This window comes from Leuciscus leuciscus (genome assembly GCF_965113295.1).
Source record: "Leuciscus leuciscus genome assembly, chromosome: 17".
NCBI lineage: Eukaryota > Metazoa > Chordata > Actinopteri > Cypriniformes > Leuciscidae > Leuciscus > Leuciscus leuciscus.
Window position 1 is genome coordinate 29,290,646 of NC_138741.1, and position 26,394 is coordinate 29,317,039.

Consider the following 26,394-nt stretch of genomic DNA (forward strand, 5'->3'; position numbering starts at 1 on the left):
CAAGCATCGCTATTAATGCATCCTACTTTAAGTTAAAGGGTTAATTCCAATTCTGAACCCTGTTAACCCTGTTTAACTCTTTACCCTATCCTTAACCAAATATAATATGCCATTATGAATGTAACATTTTATTAATAAAGTCAATCATTAATCAGAATTTTGCTGGCTGTCCGTCCCCATTCAGTGTCTTTGTAAATGACAGTCCTGATTATTTTAAAAGTCTTCATAAATTAGATGCTTTCTACTTTGAGATATTTATTTGCTTATAGGGAATCAAGAAATTACCTCTTTTTTTTTTCTTGCTAGAGCTACAAACTTTTATAGACCCCTTCTGCAGTGCATTTTGTCAAAAAGCTCCATTGAATTGGCATTTTATTTTATTTTGCATGTTTGAAAAAGCCTAAACTAAGCTGAACACAAATAAAGAGAACAATTGGTAACACTTTACAATAAGGTTCATTGGTTAACATTAATGTATTAACTAACATAAACTAACAATGAGCAATACATTTGTTACTGTATTAGTTCATCTTTGTTAATGTTTGTTAATAAAAATACAGCTATTCATTGTTTGTTCATGTTAGTTGATAGTGCATTAACCAGTACTAACAAATACAACTTTTGATTTTAATAATGTGTTAGTAAATGTTGAAATTAACATTTAACTAAGATTAATAAATACTGTAGAAGTGCAGTTCATTCTTTGTTCATGTTAAGTAAGGTAGTTAACTAATGAACCTTATTGTAAAGTGTTACTGAAAAGTTAAAGCATTTGCATGTTTAAGTGCTTTATTGCTTATGTCAAGATATAATTTTTTCCATTTTGATGTTGGAACAACAGCTACTGTATGTAGTGGCATTGTGCTTTAAATCAATGCAAGACACTTGAAATATAGATGTTTCCAGATTATGAAAGGTTTATAAAGTTTCTAGAAGGTATTTGCATGTACTGCAAGCTGAAAGTGTGAATTTTTTTTCTTTTTTTCTTATTGTTAGTACGCTATAATAGAAAGCCGTATATATTCTGATGTGCTTTCGGGGCGTTCAAGGTATAACACTCCTCTGCGGCCTCGTGTTTTGGGAGACGCCACCTTGAACGCCTTTATGTGTGCCGACAGTGATGACAAAACCATGTAGCTCAAGCTGTCTGGCTCCAACTCAATATCATGCCTCCATATGTTTGTCTAGAAAGGCCTCCGATTACGTCGACATGAGACACTTGATGAGGAAAATACTGTAAGTACATTCTGTGATTGCTTTGTCAACAGTGTTTTGTATTTTTATTTCCATACGTACTGTGTGATAAGATCAGGATTTGTTTGGATTTTACATGTTAGTATATTTTGAATAGCTGAGGTATTCAAATAGGTTTTGCATAGATTGATTTTTACATGTGGTTTTTTTTGTGTGCTGCATAATGCTGGACTCAATTTTCACTCCCGGTTTTGCTCTCACAGTGTGTGAAGACCAAAAACTTTTTTTTTTGTATATACCCCTTCTGCAGTGCATATAAAAAATAAAAAATAAACTCCATTCAATTGGCATTTTATTTCCTTTTGCATGTTTGAAAAAGCCTAAACTAAGCTGAACTCAAATAAAGAGCGTTTGCATGTTTGTCTAAGCGCTTTTCATTCATAAGGATTAATATAAGCTCCCTCGTTAACCAGGTTTGTGCATTTATCAATTACCATTAACCCCCACAAATCCTACACATAATATCCAGCCATCCCATTTTTGAGCTGAAGTTTTCCACATCTTGTTCTAATGTACCTCTGTAAATTGAAACAGAGCGAATGTTTATACATCCAGAAGGGTTTTTCTCTTTCTTCGGTCTGGTCGTCCCACATAAGTGTTTTTAAGTTACACAAACATGTCAGCAACTTAGCATGCAACGCAAACGTAAACACGGCGACTTTTAACGTTCCCGAAGCATCGTGCGTGCGCGCGTGCGCCGTTGGTTATCGACCCGCTCGCGGAGCTTGACTCCTGTGTGACCCGACGCTGAACCACAGTGAAATGAAAATAATTTTTCACAGCACTCACCCCAGAAAAAGTTCTGCTGACATGGAGTCACCGAGCTGAAAAGACTGTTAGACGCCATAGCCACACGTCGGCTCTCTCCTCTTCTGGAGGTCGTGGTGACCCTCGAAGTCCTAAACTGGGAGCACAAATCATATCAAGGCATCTGAAGGGGAAAACACACAGCTACAAACAAACTAAACCAGTCCGCACGGTCCCCTGCAGTCTGCAGCCGAGGAGAGCGTTCAGGCACAGATATCAACGCATATACGAGTGTGGTTAGAGCATACTTACTGACTTGTTGGGTCTCTGTGACTGGGGTTGACCCACTCCGATTAACCATTTACGCCCCAGTGGCTCCCTCCTATCGTCCTGGGGAAATCTCGTGCACCGCACTTGTGGTTCTGTGGTTGTTTGTGAGGGGAATGAGACATTCTCACAATCCAAAAACGTGTAAGCTTTAAAACACACTTTTTTTCCCCCCTCCTGATGGGCTGTTACTGGAGAGGCTGGGTCATGTGTTTGGTGACATCAGAGGAGTGAAGAGGGCTCAGCCCTCTTGTCAGTGGTCCTGCGTTTCCTACTCTCATCCAGCGGGATGCAACCTCAGCTCCTGTGAATCCGAAAGGAAGGGGCTGGGATTTTCAGCACTTCTTCACTCTTTTAACTCCTTTTCTGCAGTGCATTTTGTCCAAAAAAGCTCCATTTGAATTGGCATTTTGCATGTAGATACACAGATAAAGAGGAAAATTAAAGGGTTTGCATGTTTAAGTGCTTTTTAGCTCAGTGGGATGCAAGAAATTAAATGATTTTTCCATTTTGATGCCAGTTTTTGCTTTATATCAATTTCAACTCCTCTTGTGTGGTTTTGAAGCGTTGTCTCTACGTTGCTGTCACGCTCTCACAAATCTTCCTGTACATTTCTGTATTTATTATTTCTCTGTCCTGCATTCTTCCCGCATGGGTGGTGTTTAGTCTCCAGGTGTGTCTCCGCATAAGTTGCATAATCGTCTCTTTGAGAAATGACAGTCTGGAAGGGGAACCTGCGTTCACTCTTGGATCACGTCTGCCTCTCGTAACGACTGCATTAGCAGCCGTGATTCATCCGTCTGTTTTGCGCGCCTCGCAGGTTTGGATTTTGGCAGGCGGTCAGCGCTCTGCGCGGAGTGTGCGGCTCAGGTGTTTGTGTGTAAGCGTGGAGAAAAATGTGGCGAGATATTTGTGCTTCTGCAGTGCTCTCGCTCTCTCTCCTGTTTTGGGGTCATGTTAGGTGCTACGTTGAATCTTGAGCGTATTACACTCCTAGTATCTAGACCAACTACTAAGTTGAAGGAGGGACTGAGCGCCAGCTACTGACCAGAATATTACTCGAGGGTGGACCAGCAAGTAGGCACCTAGCAACCACTCATAACAGCCTAAAGCACTCAGAACAGCCGAGAAGCTGGTGGCAAGTTTGCCTAGACTGCTGTATTATGAAATGGTGGTGCGTATGAAAATAATGAAAATCTCAGCTCAGAGGATGTGGTGCGGTTGTAACAGGAAATGGTTCGCCCACAGCTGGCCATTCCCTAAACGTCTTCTCTCGAGGGGGGCGTCTGAGAACAAGGGTGATGAGGGACAACAAATGAAAGCACGATCTGTGCTTTTATTGCAATTAGTAAGTCAACCCGAATTTTTATTTAAACAGTGAGCCATATTGCATCATACATATTAAAATGTTATTGTCATTCCTTTGTATGATAATGAGGCTCATTATAGAGTGGACCAGATTCTCAAACTTCAGTGCTTATTATTGATTTCCTGACACAATTAACACAACGCTATTACCGCCCACATGATGGGATGTTTGTGTATATTACCTAATGATAATGACATTAAAGTGCCCCTATTTTGCTTTTTCGTATATATTACCTTTCATAACTTTAACTTTGTGTGGAAGTCAAGTCACCTTCATTTATATAGCGCTTTTAACAATACAGATTGTTTCAAAGCAGCTTTACAGTGATAATAGGAATTACAGTAACAAAGATTGTTTTGGCTTTATAGCAGCTCTAGGATAAAGTCATTGTCCAGCTAAAGTTAGTTTTAATTGATTCACTTCCGTTGCAAAGATCATTAAGAGTCACTTTTCAAACAAGCTTTAAAAATCACTGCTTAATATTACAGAAATATAATTTTCTAAGTTTTGAAAATGTTCTATAGTTCAAATATGCCTGTGCTATATATATATATATATATATATATATATACACACACACACACACACACACATATATATATATCCTACATGGACTTGCCCCACCCCCACTAAGTGAATACATTAAAATGAAAATAACGGGAGAGGGAAGAACTGTAACCAGGGCTTCCACCAGAGGTGATTGTATGGTGCCTTACAGACGTACAACATTTGGAATATGTATTGTCAATTAAGGGGTCAGAGATCTGGAACAAGCTACCGGTTGTTGTTAGAGACTGTCCGACCCACCCCAGTTTTAAGAACCAACTCAAACAATTCAATTCAATTCAATTCAAATTTATTTGTATAGCGCTTTTCACAATACATATTGTCTCAAAGCAGCTTTACAGAAAGTGCATTTCAAAAAAAAATGTACATAGAAAAATACAGTTAGTTAATCATGCATTAATTTAGGGCATAACATATCGCCGGCGTCGAGTCGTCTCCTCACGGGCGTGGAGTCGTCTCCTCACGGGCTTCGAGTCGTCTCTGCATGGGTGTTGCATGGGTCTTGAACAATGGCTCAAGACACATCAAAATTGTGCCCACTAACGGTATTTATTGTAATTTAGGTATATGGGTATGTTCACTGTGGTACTGTTTAAGTATATGTATGTATACCAAACCAGATCCAGCATTTTACTGTATTTATTAGTATTTTATCATAATTACAATGTACTTAAAGTACATAGAATAGCACTTTATTGTATATGTGTACCCCGTATTAGATGCCCTGTCTGCTAACTGTGGTATCTCTTATAATATGTTGTTGAATATTGTGGCGTCTTTTAAATTGTGTTGTATCATATTTAATTTCAATGTTTAGCCTCGTTACTTGATATTGTGATGACCTGACGGGGGACTGCAGATGTAAAATAGCCTTGGGGCTAACTCTGGTATATTTACATTGCTGAAAAGCTAAGATGTTCATTAATATGCATTGTCCCTTTTAAATAAATAAATAAATAAATAAATAAATAAATAAATAGATAAATAGATAGATAGATAGATAGATAGATAGATAGATAGATAGATAGATAGTTATTAACTTAGGGGCCGCTTACACGACACCATCTTTTAATGCCGTTCATTTGCACGACAACGGTGTTTGGTGGCTCGAGAACGCAAACTTTGAAATGGGTTCCAAGTTGTTGTTTTTTTGTTTTTTTTAAACGTTATCATCTCTGTGTAAACTTCAAAAACGTGAATCTGTGAAAACGGTGACGGCGTGCACATGCATGTTACGTGTTTAGTCTATAGGTATGCACGTTTGAATATATATGTGCGCAGGCTTTCTTTATAAAGTGACATCGCCAAATTTCTTGTCTTGCCTGCATAATACAGAATTTCTAGTCGCTTCCGCGGATCCATGGAAGAACTTCTTGATCTAGAAAGGTTGCGGCTCACTGTCATTTAGCTGTATTCAGCACGCTTCTGTGAACAAGGCACACGTTACGATCAGTTATGTGATTTGTGTAGTTCCTTTAGTGACTCAGATGCTAAAACAACAGAGACAGCATGTGCAAATAAATGCTAGCAGGGAGCGCAATTCATTCTTGGTGAATGTATTTTAGTGATTTTTCACACTTGAAGATCACGAGAAACTCCTGACTGCACATTCTGCTAATTATAGACTGTATTTTCATTCATGCCGTCGAGTTTCTGCTGTCTCTGAACACGTCCGCGTCGCAGCGAATATCTGCTCTTTGTCGGGCGAGCCCTGGTGGTCTTCCTGCGGGCATGGTTTCACTGTGGTCCGTGTGTGTGTGTGTGTGTGTGCCCTTCTAAGGCCCGGCTTTAGCTTGGCCCGCTTCAGTACGGACCACACAGGCATAAACCGGGCAATAGATGCTAGAACATTATTCCTGGCTGCCGGAGGAAGTGCGCACTAATGCTTCCAGGAGACATTACACCCTGCACGATTTCACACGTTCATAAATTAAAGCTGTTATGAGTTTATCGTTGAAAGCCATGCTCTATTGCTTTAAACAACATTAGAGGTTACGTTTGTTAGTTTGAATTCAATCATTGCCGTCAATTGGGCTTGTCCTGGAGGGCATGAAATTGTTAATCGGGAACTGTCGTTCATTGTGAATACAATTGTGCATCGTGCAGTTCACTAGTGTTGACATGCATGCCCCCCCCTCCAGTAACTTTTTTTTCCTCAAACTTTTGCATCTTTTTTATCCCCCTGTCACAAGTTGAATGTCCTAAATGTATAACAGTCTTCTCTGCATTTCTCCTCTGCTATAACATTCTTCCTTATCTAGTTGTCTAATAAATGTTGCATTGTATTATGATTATTGTTGATGAATTGCTTTTGTTCCTCTTTTTTTTAAAATCGCGTTTGAAAGGATAAATGGATAAATGTAAATAATATACCTTTATTTAAGTCAGACAGGTTACAACAAACTCTTGATTTGAAACTTAAATATGAAATTTAAGATTGATCTTTAAGAAGCTTAGATAAGACTATACTAAATTAATTTAGTATAGTATTATTTGCAATTAATGCAAATATTTTATTTAATAATCTATTTAAAGCTGCAGTCCGTAGCTTTTCCTCTTTGTCGCCATCTCTGTTTGAAATCTGCAATTGCAATTATTTGCGGAATTATCAACTTTACGTGGGTTGTACATCGGCATGAAACAGCGCGGATGAATCCAATGTTTTGAGGAGAGTGTGCGGCTGTTAATCACCGTGCCGGTGTGGATATGTCATTCAGAATCACAGAATATACTTTTTTGGAAGTATGACCAATATTATAATTTTCAACAGAAAATTACGTCTGAACAAGTAAGTAACATCCAATTTGTTCTGATCAACTAAGGGGGAAAAAAGCATTGCAGTAAATCGCGCTGATTAAATCTAACGATCGATTATCATATATCAAACCGTGCAAATCATAGAAGAGCAGTTATTTTGTACAAACAAATAACAATCATAGTGCTATGAAATAAACAGTGTATGAACGAAATCCCTGTTAATTATGCATAAACGTGTTGTAGGCTAATATAACATAATATAAACATCTTGCGTCAGGAAAATTTTCACTTTCACTGATTCAGATCCAATACTTAACAACGGAGGAGGCGGGTTTGATTTTCTTGGAGTAGAAAATTCTCTCTCATAGCTAGCACAAAATAATTCATATTTACCATAATAGCAAAACGAGAAAGGCACAACAAAGGAAACTCCGTAACTGTGTAAATTAAGCGAACAAGTGCTACTGTTACGTAATTAAACTATTGAAATGTCTTACCTGTCAAGCAAAAAAAAAATTCACGCCATCTTTCAAAAGCCCTGCCGATGTTTATCCTTGTTTTCTTTTTTTCTCTAGCCACTCCGAAGTCTTTTGGGTTTTACAACAGGTGAATCTCCAGTTGTCACTGGTGATTGTCGTTTGAAACATTCTGGATCCGCTATAAGTTTAATTATATCAAGTGCTGTGAGAAAAGGCTATAAATCTCCACCTCCAACATCCTCACACGCAATATAGCCTACTAGCCGAAACTCCTTCTTTTTGTGTACAGATGTGACGTAATGACGCAAAGACATGCTCGAATTTCCCGCGGAATTCCACCAGTACCACTGGAATTAGCTAAGGCAAGCAGATAGTTTTGAACACTGGCTGGTTATGTTTTTTAATTTTTTTTATAATTATTTTGGATAATTTTTAACACAAAGTTATGGACGTTAATAATGCACATTTTTATTTTTTTACATTGAAATTTGATTGCATTCAGTGTGGTAATGACATATTATTTATAGTTATGATGTTATTTGTTAATTTTTCCATTCTCTTTTAACCCTGGTTACATCATCAGAAAATACATTTCTGGGAGGGGAAAAAGTCATTAATTTATTCGTTCACTCACTCGTTCACTCACTCGTTCACTCACTCGTTCACTCACTCACTCACTCACTCGTTCACTCGTTCACTCGTTCACTCACTCACTCACTCACTCACTCACTCACTCACTCACTCACTCACTCACTCACTCACTCACTCACACTTAATTTTTAAATAACATGCACTGGTATATTGTGCACAATAGGATAAGGAATTAAAATAATAAATAGTGATCATGTCTGTAATATTTTATTCATCTTTTCTTTTTTGCAACCCAAGCAGATTGTTTTTTAGTGCACAGGTGTCTGTTACTAGCCTGACGTCGTAATACTCAGATTCTAGTCAGAATGTGAGTCTGATACTGCTCCATTGGGCTGTGATTATGAGGCGTGTTTCAACCGAACCAGGAAAGAAATTGCCTCTGCATTCAATTGGATAGACCTACAGCCAATCAGAGCAACGGAGTAAGTGACGTATGTTCTTCATTCATCTTTCCGATCGACAAATGCCTTGATTGCGGTTCCTCTTTTAAAATGAATGCGCTGTCGATATCTTCTATAACAGACGCGATGGCGGAATCTACACATCTCAATTCTCCAGCGGCAGCCATCTTTGTTGTAAACAAATTCAACCCAAGCGCTCTTTGGTGACGTGGATGATTACGTCACTGTTGATCATCTGTCCATCATCGTATAAAGCCCGCCCTGACCATTTGATTAGTCTGAACAGCTCTGGTTCGAGCATAGTTGCTCCACAACGGATCAAGTCCAGACCGAACTTCCCGACCTCAAATGTTGTGGGCGGGGCTAAGTTCGGCTGGCATCCAGGCTAGTCTTTTACAGTCTCACAAAATATAATTTATAATAATTTACGGTCCCAAGGACCTTTTTTGCGTGTGTTGACGGCCAAAACTGACCTGGTGATGCAAAACACTATAGAATTGATGCTGGCAAAGGTCAGGATGAGTTTAACCACAGCTGTGATCTGCTCTGCTGTTTACGCATTCAGCACATTGCAGAACTCTGGGACATGACAAGATCACGCTCGGCAGGGCTCGCCAACCCCAGTGGCTTTCTCTTGCGGCATGGGCACATCGTGAGAATGGCAATTAAAGGAGAAGAACCTGTTATTTCTGACAATTATCACAAGTCTGGAACTGGCACTTTTGAGTGCTGAGTGACGTTTGAAGAGGCTTCAACGGCCCGTGACTCATCACTGTCACACATGCATGACGTCGCATGTGGCGTAACGTCACGATGTCATTTAAACCTTTGTTTGAGAACTAGTTATTTTTTTAGTTTAAGGGTAGAAAAGGTTGACTATACACTTGTTGATTGGAGAGCTTATCTTTAACTAATTTCAAGCTACAATCCATCAAATATAATAGTTTTTTTTTTTTTTTTTTACCCTGATAAAGACGTGCGTCAAATCATATATACAAGTTTAATATAAAAAAAATTCACTCAGGAATAGTTGCTGGTTAAGTGTCTGCAACTGTTTTGCTGCTGTTTGATAGAAAAGTTGCTCCACAATAATACTGTTATGAATTTAATATGATATTTGTAGTATCTGCAATTGAGACTGAAGCATACGTGGGCTTCATTTGTACTGTTTAGTACCTTTAGTGTTACATATTTAAGATAAACCATCTCTTATTCTGATGCTGTGATCAGATTCTCTGTCACTGTAAAAAGTGATTAGTTGGCTTAACTTAAAAAAATATTGAGGAAACCCGTTGCCTTATTAAAATTAAGTAAATAAACTTCATGCTTAATTGAAACAAATTATGTGGAATTGGCAAGGTCACATAACTTATTTTTTTCCAATTAAGCATTACGTTTATGTATTTTACGGCAACGGGTTTCCTAAAAGTGAACTGAACACTTTTTACACCGCACACACTTGTGGCTCATAGACAAAACAGCCTTAAAACTCTTTATTAATGTTCTTTTGTTCCTCTTTCACTGTAAAATCCATAAAATACTGCATTTTGGTGAATTGGAGTTTATAGAGCTTCAAAAATTGTAGAGAATGTGAAAAAAGTTTACCAACCAGATTGCATTTGTATTTATTTATTCTTTAATTCATGCTTTTATTTATTTGTCTGTTTTTGTGCAGCTTCACAAGCTGTTTATTGCAATTTGTGTCAAGCATGCATTTAGTTTATACATCTTTTGAAAATCTTACCATACTTAGAATTAACGTCATTCTTAATTATGAAACCGCTTTTTTTTCATTCATTTCATTCATTGATCTTAGAGACAAATGCATGTTTAACACAAACAAAATGTTTTTGATGTCTAATGAGCTTCCCAGTGTTTCCTCCGCTCAGTTGTGGTAATGAGCTTAAAAAGGATGAAGGGAAATGATGCAAATCACATCAGCCTCAAAAATATTTAAGAAAGCATTACAGTGTTCATGCTGTTTATATATGAGTTAGATCACTTGCTTTGCTGTTGTAGTCTGGTGCCGTTTGTCTGTTTTAGTGCTTATTTCAGTTTATGATAAACAGTTTCTTCATAACTGTCTAAAATGAACAAAGCGTTTCATTGTTGTCCAATATATTGACGTTGAAGAAAAACATATCTAGTGAGTCATCATTTTTGAATTCAATGAATTTAAACAGATTTCCTGGATAGTTAAAGTTTAATTTCTAAAGAAAAATACCTTCAGGTTTGCTTTTATTTCATCCTCATTCTGATTTCAACAGACTCCTTGTGGAGTTTTACTGCAGTTTGTGTAGTCTAATATCAGGAATCTGGTTTATTTTCCTGTCCTCTATTAATAGACGTTTGTGTTATTTTGACACCTCTGCTGTGCGCTCTTGGAACTGTTTTAACCCCGGTGGCTTGTGTGTTTTGTCTTTGTAAAGCGTGATGACATTATTGCAGTGTTTTCCCCGTGCGGTCCTGTAAGGTCATGAAACACAGCCGCAAATAAAGATTGGTCACAGTAGAAGACTTACTTCTTTGAGAGAAATGTTTCATCTCAAGCATTTTCTCAAATCAGACTTGACAGAGTGAAGCTCTCCGGATTAGACTACAGTGCACAACATTCTGTTCCTATCTTCTGGTTAGATGTACCTCAGTTTGACATCCAATTCATACGTTCATGCTGGAAGGCAACATGAAACGCTGTTTGTGACCCATTTTACCTCCGTAATGACTATTTATGGAAAAAGAAAACAGGATATTTAATGAGGAAGAATTTATTTATTTTTTTCAGTTTATTTTATTTTAATTTATTTCAGTTTATTTATTTTTTAAATTCAGTTTATCTTATTGTATTTATTTTTGGGGTTTTTATTTTATTATGTTTTTATTTTATTTCATTTCAATTAATTTTTATTATTTAATTTTTTTTATTCAGTTTTATTTTTATTTATTTTTATTATTTTATTTAATTTCATTATTTAATTTCATAATTTTATTTTATTTTTAATTACATTTTTAATTAAATTTCATTTCATCATTTCGTTTCATCATTTCATTTTCATTTCATTTCATTTCATTTCATTTCATTTCATTTCATTATTTTATTTTATTTTATTTCATTTACTTTCATTTCATTTAATTTCATTTCAGTATATGCACTGATGAATCATTTACAGTTCAGGTCAATTTTGATTTCATGTTGACTTTAAACAGATCTACCCATCAGAGCCGTAAACGCAGGACTTTATATAGACTTAGACGTACTTTCCGATTTGAAGTCAAATTCTGTCCTTATTATGATCTTTTTCCTCAAACTTCAAAAGAGTTCACTGCTTTAGGCGAATCACAATTGTCTTCCAGCAGGAAAAAAAAATCCTCCCAACCCGTTATTTAGCGAGCCCATGTGCTGTTGGTAAAGCAAGTTTTGCTTTATGAGGTTTCGAGACGTTGCTCTGAATGTGCGCTCTTGAGTTCAGTAGATCTGCTCTATTTGCCGTGTCTCTATACCAGTGGTTTGAGCTAATACGATACAGAGGCTTGTGTTAACATGTGGTAGTGTTCAGAGGGACCACACTTCAGTGTAATTCAGGTCTCCCTTCCTCTTACAGCGGGGTCTGGGAGTACTTCAAGGTTTTTGGCAGGTCTCTCATCATTTTCAGAGACTATGTTTCTGGCAGCTCTTCCTCATGTGTGATGCCAAAAACATTAGTTTCTAAATGAGAGTGGATAGTGGGTTTGCAGATAGTGGGTAAACACTGGACAACCAGGTACCGTCACTGATATGACGTCGAGGGGCTTTTTGGAGATTTTTTCATATTAAGCTTAGGCCGACTTTTGCATTTCCATTGTTTTAATATATGGACTATATACTGTATCTATAGTGTGTGTTTATATAAAAAGTCAAAATCAGCTTTCATGGGTTTAAATAAAAGATTTTTGATATAAGAGACAATTAAAACAACTGTGTGCATCAAAACCACTTGTTTCCTGGTAAAAACATTAAGTTGATTTTCAAAGGTCAATTAATCTGCGACAGCTGAATGTAACGTTTTTGACAAGCCAAACATATCAGTTTCTGAACAACATGTAATTTATTTTAGCCAGAAATTAACCTAAGTAAAAAAATAAAATAAAAGTATAGTGAACTACACAAAAAGGATTTAGAACATCTTCAACACAAATTATAATTATCCCAAAATCAAACAGTTTATCCCTCACGCATGTTATCATGTCTGTCAAAAACATAGGCTGGCTTTCTATAATATTAGAACAAAAACAAAAAAATTAAATACACTCATTAGCATTTTTATTTTATTTTATTTAAACAGTATAGAGCTATTATTTTCCGATGTCTTTTTCTACTGCAAGTTATTATTATTAATTTATTAAATAATTTTTATAATAATTGTCATATTGTCATGTTCTAAACCGTGTAGTGCTGTTCTTTTTTAAAGTAATAAAACTGTTTTTACTGCTGATTTTCCTTGTGATATATAGGACTGCAGTTCCGTGCATTAGTATAAATTCTGTTAATAATAAAAAATAATGGCCAAAATGTTGTATCTGATCAAATTTCTTCATCAGTGTATCTGTACTCGCAGTATTTGTAACAGACGCAACGGCCAAACTGCCCAGTGTGACTTTGGTCAAAATCTGGGCAGGCAGGGTGTGTAAATTCATGACTTTCCTCACTAGTCATATTTGCATATTGTGAGTGGTTAGCAGAATTCAAATCAGCGGTGCAACTGGTCATCGCTCAGGCCAAAATTCAATATGAATTGTATTCAAACAAGGATTTAAATGACATGAAACACAACGCCACTGTTAAGACTGAACATTAACAACAGTGAAAAGATAAATAATCTTCACAACAGAACAAACAGCTAAATGCACAATGGGAGCCATTGTCACGTCTTTCTCACTGTGATGTTTCCAAACATACTTATGAAATATATTGATGTTATGATTAAAGTACTCAGGAACTAGAATAAATATGGCTGCACATGATACTCGGTTACTTAAACATGTATCGAGTGTCAAAAGGCAAAAAGACGAGTGTATTTGATTTGGAATAATGGAGGTATTTTAAATGGACACGGAGTGAATGTCTGGGACTGTAGGGAGAGTTGCTGGCACACGCTAATGCCGTTTAGTCTCTTTACTGATTTCTAGAAGTGTGGAATTAAACGCATGGAAGCTGTCAAGTCATGTCAAGTTACTTTTATTGACATAGCGCTTTTTACAATACATATTGTTTCAAAGCAGCTTTACAGTTTTACTTTATATATATATTCCTCACAGGTGTGGCATATCAAGATGCTGATTAGACAGCATGATTATTATATAAAAGCAGAAGCCATTAAGTCAAGTCAAGTCACCTTTATTTATATAGCGCTTTTTACAATACATATTGTTTCAAAGCAGCTTTACAGTGATAACAGGAAAATAATGCAACAAAGTTTGTTTCTAGAAGAAAATAGCATCATAGTCCAGCTTAAGTAATTTCAGTGATGCTTCATTTTTGTTGTAAAAAGTTATTAATTTAGTTAATTTATACATTAACTAAATGTAGCCGCTCTGGAGAAAATCATGATGTCATCGTCCAGCTCAGTTCAGTTGCAACAGATCAATAATATTGTTGAATATTAAATTAAATGTTGCGTGTTCAGGAAAGGATGGATGTTCGAGAATGCGTTTAATTGAAGAGAGCTTATTTAGTACGAATGTTCGCACTTGTGAGGCACTGAACACACGAGCGGAGGACTCTTTCTTCTGCATATCTGATGGGTTGATGTTTTTTACATCACTGTTATGTCTGGACTGATGCCTTGTTTGAGTTAAGTATGATGTTTTCTGGAAACATTTGCTCTTTTGTCTTGATATCACCTCTGTATTCTGCTCCTGCCATGAGGTGTTCCTGTTTTCCTGAGCGTTAGATCTCTAATCACTGTTTTTATGAGCATATTGAGTCCTGCGTGCGTGGCATGACTTACAAGAACTCAGCCCTCTTGCCTCCTCAGAAAGACAGTTCCCATTTCAGTTCCTATCCAATGATATCCAGTTTTATCAGATGCATGCTTGGGGTTCTTTGGCTGTGTGACCGATAGAGTTGTTATTCGTGTCTCAGTGGGGTGTATCTCATTGTCTTATCGAGCATTGAGTTCTGTTGATGTAATGAAGACGTTTGCACATTATTCAGCTAAACTGCCAATATGAATTAGATTTTTACATTTTTGAAGAGAGTGTATCTGGTGTCTGACCATGTAAAAGTTATACTGAGTGTTCTGGTTGGTTTTCAGGGCATTGCTATGCAGTTGATTGGTTTTAGTTATTTCCATATTATTTGTGTTTTGTACGTATAAACACACATCAGGCTGTACGATTAGTCGAAATGAAACCGCATGCGATTTGGCAAAGGCTGCGATTATTTTATGCGCAGCTTGTCAGTGCAGCACGGCTCTGTGATCAGTAGTAAATGCTGCTCCATCTGAAAGATAGAGGGCGCTCTCACGCAGAAACACAAATATGCCCCGCAGAAGTAGATAACGCTAGCCTAGAAATCTAGACGCACCCTAGCGGCAGCAAAATGTATTTTGCAGCCAGGGCAGTCTAGCAACTCTCCATTGACTTTCGAGCTGCAAAAACCTAAATTGGGTCAGGCCAATCACGTCGTGTATAAAGTAGGCGGGGCGGTCTTAACATAATGACGACAGAGTTGCGACGGTTACCTGCCACTTGAAAACAAAGAATGACGGCTGCTGCTGGCGAACATCTTTCGAATCGGCTTTGCCTGCGACTCTGGAGGACTTGGAGTTAGGTTTTTCTTTGAGAAAAGAGCATAGAACTGCACTTAAGTCATTCTTAAAAAAAGGAAGATGTGTTCGTAGTTTTGCCGGCCAGATATGGCAAAAGTTTAATCCATCAACTAGCTCAGCTGTTGGGAAAACGATCTGGTTGGTTGAAGCGCTGTCCTATTGCATGCAGAGGAAATTTGAAAGACAGCCGTTTATCACGCCCCTCGGGTTGAGCCGTGTCTATGGTGAGTTGCCAGACCTAACATCTTGATGTAGGTCTGGCTTGCCAGGCTAAGATAACGCACGTCATTCCACGAAATCCCTATGGCCGTCATACTATCTCTGTAGCTGAATAAACAGAAGATTGAAATGCTTTGATTTATTAAATGTTGTCTTTTGTTGGACAAGAGGTTCATAAATGCTTCTCATGTTTGGAAAAGTTGTTTGACTTGTGTTGCTTTTTCAAATGCACGTTATAAGCGATTCAAACTCACAGTGCTTTCAGATGGAGCAGCGTACTGATCACAGAGCCGTACATCACTGACAAGCTGCACATTAAAAATAATCCCAGCCTTTGAGATTTCATAATCGCAATAAGCAAAATCGGTTTAAGCGTGATTTCATGTTAATTACAATTAATCATGCAGCCCTAATATATATAAATATTGAACAAAGAATATTAAAACGTGTGTGTGTGTGTGTGTGTGTAGAGTTCAGATGCAAAAGCCTCTAAGTGCCATCTGAAATTTTCATCTAGAATGATCATTTTTATCAAGCTCGTATATTTAAGTTCAGCAATTTCAATTAAATGGCAATGAAAATAACCTATTAATTGTCATTTAAGTGAAATTACTGAACTTAAATATACGAGCTTGATAAAAATGATCATTCTAGAAGAAAATTTCAGATGGCACTTAGAAGCTTTTGCATCTGAACTCTTCGTATGTATGTATGTATGTATGTATGTATGTATGTATGTATGTATGTATGTATGTATGTATGTCATCTTAATTCTGACGACTCACACTCACTGCTCTATATTGAATAGCTTTTGTAACTAATAAGGATTCATCTTTAATTTATACAGTCAAATATGCAGTGTACACACACACACACATTTTATTTAAAGTATCTATCTTATGCTCCTCTTATTTAATCAAAAATACACACGCACACACTAATACACACACTATTATTATTTTTTTCTTGAATCATGCACAATACAAGTAACATTTATTAATATAAATAAAATAGTCTCAGTTTTGATGTAATGTTGTCTTTTAAAAAGACAAGAACAATAGACCAGAGGTAAGTAACAAATAAACCTTCAGTTTCATTATAAATTAGAGATTGTTCTGTAGTTTTTAAGTGTTTTCTATTAGGAAACAAGCTTCTAAAGTAAAAATTGGACACCAGAGAGATTAATTTAATTTAATATCAACCTTTGTAATCAATTACAGCTCCAGAGAGGCAAAACCACAAACCCTGATGGTAGAAGCGTGCTTTGGGAGATTATCCGACAGTTCAGTGACCATTGTGGGGGTAATGGGGGGAGATTTACTCAGGAAGATCAGAGAAAACCACAAGCCCACAGAACCGGCCAAAGAAGCGTGCCGGCTTTCAGCAGCGAGACAGCATCTTTATTGCCTAACCTCTGCTTCTGCCTTGTTACTGCAATTAGCCAATGTCTTTAGGGGCTTGAGGATTTGATTGGTTCTTTTCATCAGCGATGGACCAGCTTGTCATCATATGTGCTGAAACGTCTGTGTCTTGCACAACGGTAACAGAAGCATGGCTCACCAGGAATCATCTCATATGAAACACAAATTATTTAGGGAATCGGCATTAAAAAGCCCTGATGGATGCATGCCAGACAATGTTCAATGGAGTTCATTTACCAAATAATGAAGTTAAGCTCCTGGATTTAATAGTAAGATCCAACAGATGAAACCTTGTTAATATCCAGCAACCGCAGGATTTCATCAGATTTTGGTAGTTTAATCTGGGATGTGTTCTGTATGTGACTAAATATGTGCAAACAGTCCATTAAATTACTTTTATTAAATGTATAGTTCCAAACACTAAAATCTGATTGGATGAACCTCTTCAAAGCTATTGAGACAATATCTTAATCTGAATAGCTCATCATTTGAATTATATTATATGCACCCAACAGCTACAGACCAGTTAGATCATTAAATATTACTATTTGATGATCTGTTTATCTTTATGCTGTTTTTGCCAAAAATTTTGTGGCAAAAAGACCTGCCATATGCTGGTCTTTTGGGCAGGAATATGTATTAAAACTAGCTGAAGTCAAGAGACAAGAGGTTAAAGAGTAGTTCTAATAGTTTAGGTTCAGCAGAATGTCTTGAAGATTCCTCAATTTGAAAACTGTAATTAATTGAGCAAATCAGCGTTTTCATGATTTCTGAAGTATCATGTGACACTGAAGACTGGAGTAATGATGTTAAATTCATCCAGCCATTTTGCTGTAATCATTCTGTGAAAATCTTCTTTAATAAAACTTGATTAATAATCAAAGCGTATTTGTTAAAAAAAAATATGATAGGAAACAATTTTATTTAACTTTTTAGTATTTTAAATTAGTTCAAAAATTTATTTTTTATCAAGTGAGTACATATCCACCCCTCACCCTTCAACATTACAGTCACAGACACAGTCACATGAAAGAAAAAAGACAAAGGGAAAATTGAAATAAAGTGCATTCAAATGAGGACAGCAAAGTCCAAGTGAACAAACAGATTGGTAAGCTTAACTTATATCATTTTTTGTCATGAAGTCAATCAATTGTCTGAGAGGGTGAATTGCTTAATGTTAAATTCATGTTAATATAAATTCATTACCATGTATCTCTATTTAAAAAAAAAGAAAAAAAAAGAAAAAGAAAAAAAAAGTCAGCATTACATTCCAGACAAACTTATGAAATTGTTAACAGGGATGCAAACTAGTCACCTTTCTTTGAAAATCGCGTTTTAATTTTAAAATGGGACATTTGTGATTTCATGTAGATCCGATGGGTTTTAGAAAACTTTTGCTTCTCCATAATTCAGTACAAAACAGTGCTGAACTTTAATAGTGATTTTATAATATCTAAATATAAATCCAAAAGCAAAACTATTAGGGAGTGGTAATGTGAAATGAGCCAATCTATTGGTTATAGTGGTAATATTATGTCATTTTCATTTTAAAAGTAGTTGTTTTCCACCAGGTGGCTGAAATATTTCACTTAAAGGGATAGTTCACCTAAAAGAATGTCAGTAACCAAACAGTTGATGTTTCCAAACATTGACTTTCACAGCAAATGTGCAGTTGCGCCCCTGCATAAGAGGCTTCTTTCAAAAACTGTCTTTATTTAATATTACCAGACTCAATTCATTATGACTGTATGCTGTACTGTACGTTACTGCTGCTTTGAGATCTTAACTAGTAGTACACTTGTAAAAAATAAGGGTTCCAAAAGGGGATTCCCTAAGATCCTTTCAGATCCTTAAAGAACCATTTTTTATTTTTTTTTGGTGAATAACCTTTTAACTATAAAGAACCTTGTGTGCAATGGAATTTTTCCATAGATGTTAAAGATTCTTAATGGAACTATAGATAATTTTCTGTGCCCAAAAAATACTTGCATTGATATTAATTATGATGTAATGGTGAAATGAATAAAGAATACAGATTTTTTGTGGCGTTTACCAAATCAAGCATCACTATTACTATTGCTCACACTGAGGGTTAGCGATTTGAACAAACCCCTAATGCTAAAGTGCTAAAGTGTTAAACTTTCACTCGTACAAATTAGTCCAGATTTCTTTCAGTACAATTGCAGAAGTAGTCGACTGTTTTGATTGATTCCACTTATAGTTCATAAGGTTCTCCGTTCCTCATGATTGGAAACTTCCCTGGCTGTTTTACGATATTATGGTTGTGAGAAGTCGTGAATTTACCTTTGACAAACATTTCACTTTCTACCCCCACACGGTCCTTAAAAGTGCTGAAGCATGCATGCGCTATTTACGTCTGCCGTATTCTCTGTGCGTTTTACTATCTGCGGTTTTTAGAAATTGGAAACAACCAAACATTGTTGCTATGGCCTAGAAAATAAATTTCAACCAGCTGTGCCATAGTATTTTTAGATATGCTTTTAGGCACAGAGGGACTTTTTTGGGGGGGGTTTGTGAAGATCTGCGATTTCACACAGTACCATGAAGTTCCAGTTCGACATAATTACAGCTTACTATTCGGGGCTAATCTGAAGGAGTCTATATGGGCAAAAAATTAAAATATGTAGCAGATGCATCATGCAAAATAATAACATTTTCAAACGAAGTATGCATTTTCTCGGCTCCACTGGAAGGTAACAGGAATCCCTCAAAGTGCCCTTCACGCCTCATCCTCTGAACTGGCAATGATTCTGCTCTTTGTCCGGATGAGACGCCTGTCCGTGGCAGTTTGGAGTTGACTAGTGCCGATGAAATGTATGGGACATGTAATATGTTTGAGTCGTTAGAGCAGGGCAACAGAAGCCGTTTTGGTGGGGACTTTGATTGGAGTGAATCATGTTGGCTAACTCGGTGTGGGCATCACACATATGGAAACACTCTGAGGACTCAGAAACTCAAGAACGGCAGACTTAGACAGAAGCTTTTATAAACAGGACTAAGCTGGTATTAGAGATGGTATCGGCTTTCTGCTGTTGTCATCTTGCGTAGACGGAGGGATATAATTAACTATGGACTGATAGTGATTGTTGTACATGACTCCCTATCATTTTCCTAAATTCAATATGTATTTTTTTTTTAAATGGCATTTAAAAGTAATTCTTCTGATCAATTTTCCCGGAATAAGATTGCTTTGACATACTGTAGCAATTGTTCCTCTTAGAAAGCTGAGAAAACTCATGAGATCTGGGCTGCTATTCAGATATATTTAACTCTTATTGTAAGAATAAAACATGTCCAATTTTTATTATAGAAGCTTGTTTCCCCTTTAAAAACACTTATAATCTACAGCACATTATTTTATTTACAATGCAACCATTTATTAGTTCCTTCCCTCTGGTCTGCTTGTTTACTGCATTTTTAATAACAAAATTAAATCAAAATTGACCTAATTTATTAAATACTGTGTGTGTATATGTGTGTGTTAATTTATAATTCTCCTGAAAACCTTCTGTCATCATTTAGTCTCCCTCATGTCATTCTAAACCCATGTGACATGAAATATGAAATAATGCATCTAATCAAAGGAGTGAATAAATTAGATGTTTAGTGACGTTTGAAATGTTAAACAATGGGATTTTTAGAGTTAAGTGAATTATTATTATTATTATTATTATTATTGTTATTATTTTTTAGATTTGTTTGTCATGTTTTTGTACCCAGCAACACCCAGTATAGTGGTGTATGGATATCTTATGGTCATGCATATGCATGTATTTCCATATGTATATTGTTTAACTTGTTCACATTACGTGTCCTGTATGTATTGCACCTTCAAGAATAAAAAAAAAGAATAAATAAATAAACCCACGTGACATTCTTACATGGAGCACGGAAGGAGTTTGAGATTGTATAATTACTGTGTTTGGAGTTGTCAAGCCTCAAAAAGCGCCATAAAAGTGTCATAAAAGTAATCCATACAGCTTGTGTTCTGATATATCAAACTCTTCAGAAGTCATATGATAGCTTTGAGTGAGGACCAGACTGAAATCGAACTCATTATCATTTACAGTCTTCTCCTCTAATGCATCGTTAACCATTTCAGATCACTAAATCAGTGGTCAGTCGATTCATTTATAAAGATCAGCTTCAAAAGAATGATTGGTTCACAAATCTGAAATATACTGCATGGAAATGAATGATGCTTAGATCTCCTGAGTTTTGAATGTAATGTAATTTTCCTCAGTGGAAACGCTGAACTCATGTTGGTTATGTTGGAGACTCTCGCGTGCTTGTGTGTGTTCTCCCTGACCCCATGTTTGTTAGTGAAAAACCAGTACTCAAATGAAATGGGATGTGACCCTGATGGTCTGTGAGCGGGACGCAGCAGCAGGTGCTTTGGGGATCTGCGGCTTAGGATGTGGCTTTCGCTGGAGCGATTGTTCTGAACAAGAGAGACAGGTGGCCTATGACACAGGAAGCTCGTATTGTGTTGTCGCTGTTTGACTTTGGACCGTTCCTCTCATCAATAACCCAGTGAGTCTCTTTGCTCTTTAGAACGACAGGCTGGAGTTGGTTGTCATTGTTGTGAGGCTTTTCCCATGTCAATGTCACAGTGATTTACATTCATATGTTCTTATATTCTAATTAGAGGCGTGCTTTAATGCACATCACTATTGTACAATTGTTCTCGCTGGTTTGATTGAATACTGGACATTCGTGAACCTTTGTTTCCAATTAATGCAAAATAAATTGATATGCTCATTGTGGGGCCATACGTTACAGTGATTTTACTATGGTTAAGGGGTTTTGTTAGACTCACGGTGAAGCACAATGATCACTGGCATGTGCTTCTCCAAATGGCTTATTGCATTTATGGCAATATCAATATAATGAAATAAATAACCTTTATGGTTTTTGCCGTTATTTTGATTACAGTGAAGTAATTTAAACTGTTTCCCCTTTTGTCATTATCTTTGAAGGAGCTCATTCTCATGGTGATGTTCAAAGTATACTAATGATATATATATATATATATATATATATATATATATATATATATATATATATATATATATATATATATATATATATATATAATCTTTTTAGCAGTTCAATTTGCTAATTCATCATGGAACTTTGTCTTTGACATTGAAATTATTTAATTATTATTCAAATTACTGCAATTATTATGGCACAAAGGATCTCTTGTGTACACAATTTAGTAGGAATTTTCAGTTTACTTACAAGTAAAGTCAAGTCACCTTTATTTATATAGCACTTTTTACAATACAGATTGTTTCAAAGCAGCTTTACAGTGATAACAGGAAAATAATGCAACAAAGTTTGTTTCTGCTGTACAGATGGAAGCCTCTGAAATGTGAAATGGAGAGAATCTGTGAACTCCTTACAGATCTGAATTTACACAAATTGGTAAAAATGTGTCCTGGACTGTGAGTTAGTCCGGTGATCTTACTGGCCTGATTAATGATCATTGACAGTTTGCTGTTGTTGTTTCTTCTCATTCTTTCATTCTTACCCCTGTAAAAATCCTTTCAGCTTTTACTCATTGTTTGCATTCTTACCATGACACAAAGCTACATGTGAAAATCCTTTCAGCTTTTACTCATTCTTTCATTCTTACCATGACACAAAGCTGCATGTGGAAAATCCTTTCAGCTTTTACTCATTCTTTCATTCTTTCCATTAAACAATGGTAAATGTGAAAATCCTTTCAGTCAGTGATCTGTTGTAAGCTTTGGTCAGCATACACATACTGGTGTTGAAACTAATCAGTTTCTTGTAGAATTCAATTAATGTTTGGTTAAAGCTTTCTGTAAACTGGCTTTGAATGACATCTTTTTATAATACAAATGAACTGCTATTGGTTTTTACTTATTCTCTCACCAAATTATTTATTCTTTGGAGAAATGCTAGTTTTCGCCTAGATTTCACACGGACTACCGTGTCAAACAGATGTTTGCAGTATGTTTGGCTTTGCCGGGTGTGGTTGTGTTACTGTGTTTTTAAATTCACTTGTTAAAGCTCTAATGACCGCGGTGAACGCAGAAGCGCTCGCTTTGTCGTTGTAGCTGGGACATTTTCGTCTGAAATCGTTTTAAATGGCCATTTTTCACATTTACGATCCACTCATTTACCTAAGCACATTCTTGAGATTTACAAGTTCAATTTTAAGCAACCCAAACTTCATAACAGGAAAATAGTTAAACAAGCAGCTAAACATCTGCGAATTCCCCACGAGGTGGGCGGTTTTAAACAAGCACTTGAGAACGCTGCGCCAACAGAAGCTGTGGTTGTTTTTTAAGTCTTGTTTTTCTGTATTTCAAAATTACCAATATCAACCATATCCTGTTATTGAAGCTGATTGATATGAGTAACACAAAGATTTCCTCTTCCTCATGGTGGGCAGAGCGCTCGTCATTCTCAAAGCATGACTGGACACATTCGAACGCAACAGTCCACTGTGTCACCCTATTAGTGGGATTGTATTTTTGACATGGCGGTTGAGTGGGTGTGGCTCGAATCCTAATTTTACCATTTGCTGCGGTCTGTTGTTGGTGCAATTTTGCTTAAATAACGGTTTGGATTCAATGTGTTTTTCTTTTTTTTCTTTTTTTTAATAGCCCGAGCACCCTGCTGGACGTCTTGCAGTTCTTGGCCGTTTTCCCTCACACAAAATGCACATCACATCTGAGACAGCTATGCCCAGATGCTCTAATGTAAATGTTGATTCACAACCAGCAGTCTGACCAACCGGAAAGAGCCAAGACATTGTGCGTGCCAAGAGCAAAATAGATCGCAGCTGAAGACTGGCATGTTGAGTTTGTCCAGGGCCTTCACTTGATTCACAGAGCAGTCATCAGTAACCCATCTGATGTCAAATGTGTCAAACGATCAGTAGCCCAGCTGTCAGAGCAGGAAAGACTGGGGTTGGCCGGATGAAGCTGTATATACTGGTAGTGATAGAAATGTGTCCACCGATAGACATTTTGCTAAACCGTTTATATACAGCAAGTTACAGCTACACATTTCAACACTATTCACTGTCTGGTTTATAGCTCTGCTCACTATGGACATTCATAAGGTCCATAACCATCTTCATTAGGTGCACAAAAGTATAATTATTATACTTTAAAATAAAAAAAGTATGATTTTATTTTATTATATTTTATGATTTTATATATATATATATATATATATATATATATATATATATATATATATATATATATGTTGTTTTTGCCCCCCATTTTTCATGAGCTGAACTCAAAGATCTAAGATTTTTTCTATGCACACAAAAGGCATATTTCTCTCAAATATTGTTCACAAATCTGTCTAAATCTGTGTTGGTGAGCACTTCTCCTTTGCCGAGATAATCCATCCACCTCACAGGTGTGGCATATCAAGATGCTGATTAGACAGCATGATTATTATATAAAAGCAGAAGCCGTCAAGTCACCTTTATTTATATAGCGCTTTTTACAATACAGATTGTATCAAAGCAGCTTCACAGTGAGAACATGAAAATAATACAACAAAGTTTGTTTCTAGAAGAAAATTGCATCATCGTCCACCTCAAGTAAGGCAGATCAATAATAGTGTTAAATATTAAATGTCCCCAACTGAGCAAGCCAAAAGCCAAGGCAACAGTGGCAAGGAACCAAAACTCCATCAAGGTGGCAGAATGGAGAAAAAAAACCTTGGGAGAACCCAGGCTCAGTCGGGGGACAGTTCTCCTCTGACCAACGAGCGAACATTGCGATTAAGATTCAGGCAGCATTACAGGTCAGAAGTCATATTGGAACAGAACATTCAGAATATTATCATTAGATCATTAGATTAGATTTACCCACTTAGATTTAAGTGTTTTAGCCTTTAGTATGAATATGTTAGCCTTAAGGTTATGAATAAGCTGGTGTGTTCCAAAACAATGCCAAAATTCACATTTAGGAGATATAAGCATTCAAAACTTACAGTCTCTCACTTCCGCTTAAATGGATCACGGATTTTATGACATCACCTCGTACTTTAGTTTCTCATCACATCTTCTGTCCAATAAAATGCTCTCTAGAATCTGAAGCGTCCTGGCCAAAGCGACCGTTGACACGTCACGGATCAATATGGGTTGGAGATGTGTGTTCTGTTGCTCAAACACTCGAGTTTTATTCAGTTTTCCAACTGTACTCTGGTTAAGAATGAAATGGCTAGAATTTATTCACTCCTCTACTATTAAATCTAACGTATCACCAGCGCTCGGATTCGCTTCCATGGTGCTGTCAAGTACGACTTACAGTCTGTGAGGTAAACTTAACGCTATTGGCTATTTGAACATTTCAATATGTCCCACATGTCCCATATGTTCCAACCTTTGACTGGTGGTGTATTTTTATAATATATTTTTAATATAGCCTACAATGCAAGGAATAGAAACAAAGCAACAACAATGTAAATAGCAAAATACACAGACAAAATAAAATGAATTAAACAAAAGTGTTCTAACATAAGCAAAGTCCTTCCCTACAAATCAACCCCCAACAAACTACTTGTCTGGCCTTAAAATGTATAATACAGAATTTCTATCGCTTTCGCGTAGCCACGCGAACCGGAATTATCCCGACAACGCTTTATCTGTACAGAGGTAAAGAGAAGGGAAGGAGGCCTTCACAGGGGAGAGACTAGTTGACACTTCAGGACTGTGTTGTCGTCGCGTCCAGGCACAGGTCCTTCATCAGACCTGGATGCGGCCTGGATCCGGCAGACTGCAGCTAACCTCGGGATAAACAGAGAGACTAATATTAGCGTAGACACCATTATTCTTATGATGTAACGAGAACATCAGGATTTATAGTAAGTGATCCTGGTTCCGGCTGACCTAAACTATGCAGCCTAATATTAAATTATAGAAGTCTATAATGTGTTATGTGTATGATAGGTCAAAGAGATGTGTTTTTAGTCTAGCTTAGAGTGTGTCTGCTTCCTGGACAATGTTAGGAAGACTGTTCCAAAGTTTTGGTGCTAAATAGGAAAAGGATCTACCTTCAGCAGTCGATTTTGATATTCTAGGTATTATCAACTGGCCGGAATTTTTAGATCGCAATAGACGTGAAGGACTATAATGCGTTAAGAGCTCGCTTAAGTACTGCGGAGATAAACCATTTAGTGCTTTCTAAGTAATCAGTAATATTAAAAAATGTATACAATGTTTAATAGGGAGCCAGTGCAGTGTTGACAGAACTGGGCTAAAATGGTCATACTTCCTGGTTCTAGTAAGAACTCAAGCTGCTGTGTTTTGGACCAGCTGTAGTTTGTTTATTAAGCGTGCAGGGCAACCACCCATAATAGCATTACAATAACCTA

At 36.7% G+C, this 26,394-nt stretch overlaps 2 protein-coding genes across 4 annotated transcripts in view; one reads left to right on the plus strand and one right to left on the minus strand.

Moving 5' to 3' along the window:
• Positions 1-4,020, minus strand: part of runx2a (RUNX family transcription factor 2a) — a gene marked incomplete at its 5' end in the record, with an annotated part of 69,660 nt that extends 65,640 nt beyond the window's left edge. Inside the window, one exon of the mRNA XM_082143550.1 lies at positions 2,044-4,020. Coding sequence (XP_081999676.1) covers positions 2,044-2,101 — 58 coding nt within the window. The remainder of the gene's footprint in view (positions 1-2,043) is intronic.
• Positions 1-26,394, plus strand: part of supt3h (SPT3 homolog, SAGA and STAGA complex component) — a 126,596-nt gene that overhangs the window by 21,769 nt on the left and 78,433 nt on the right. The window lies entirely within an intron of this gene.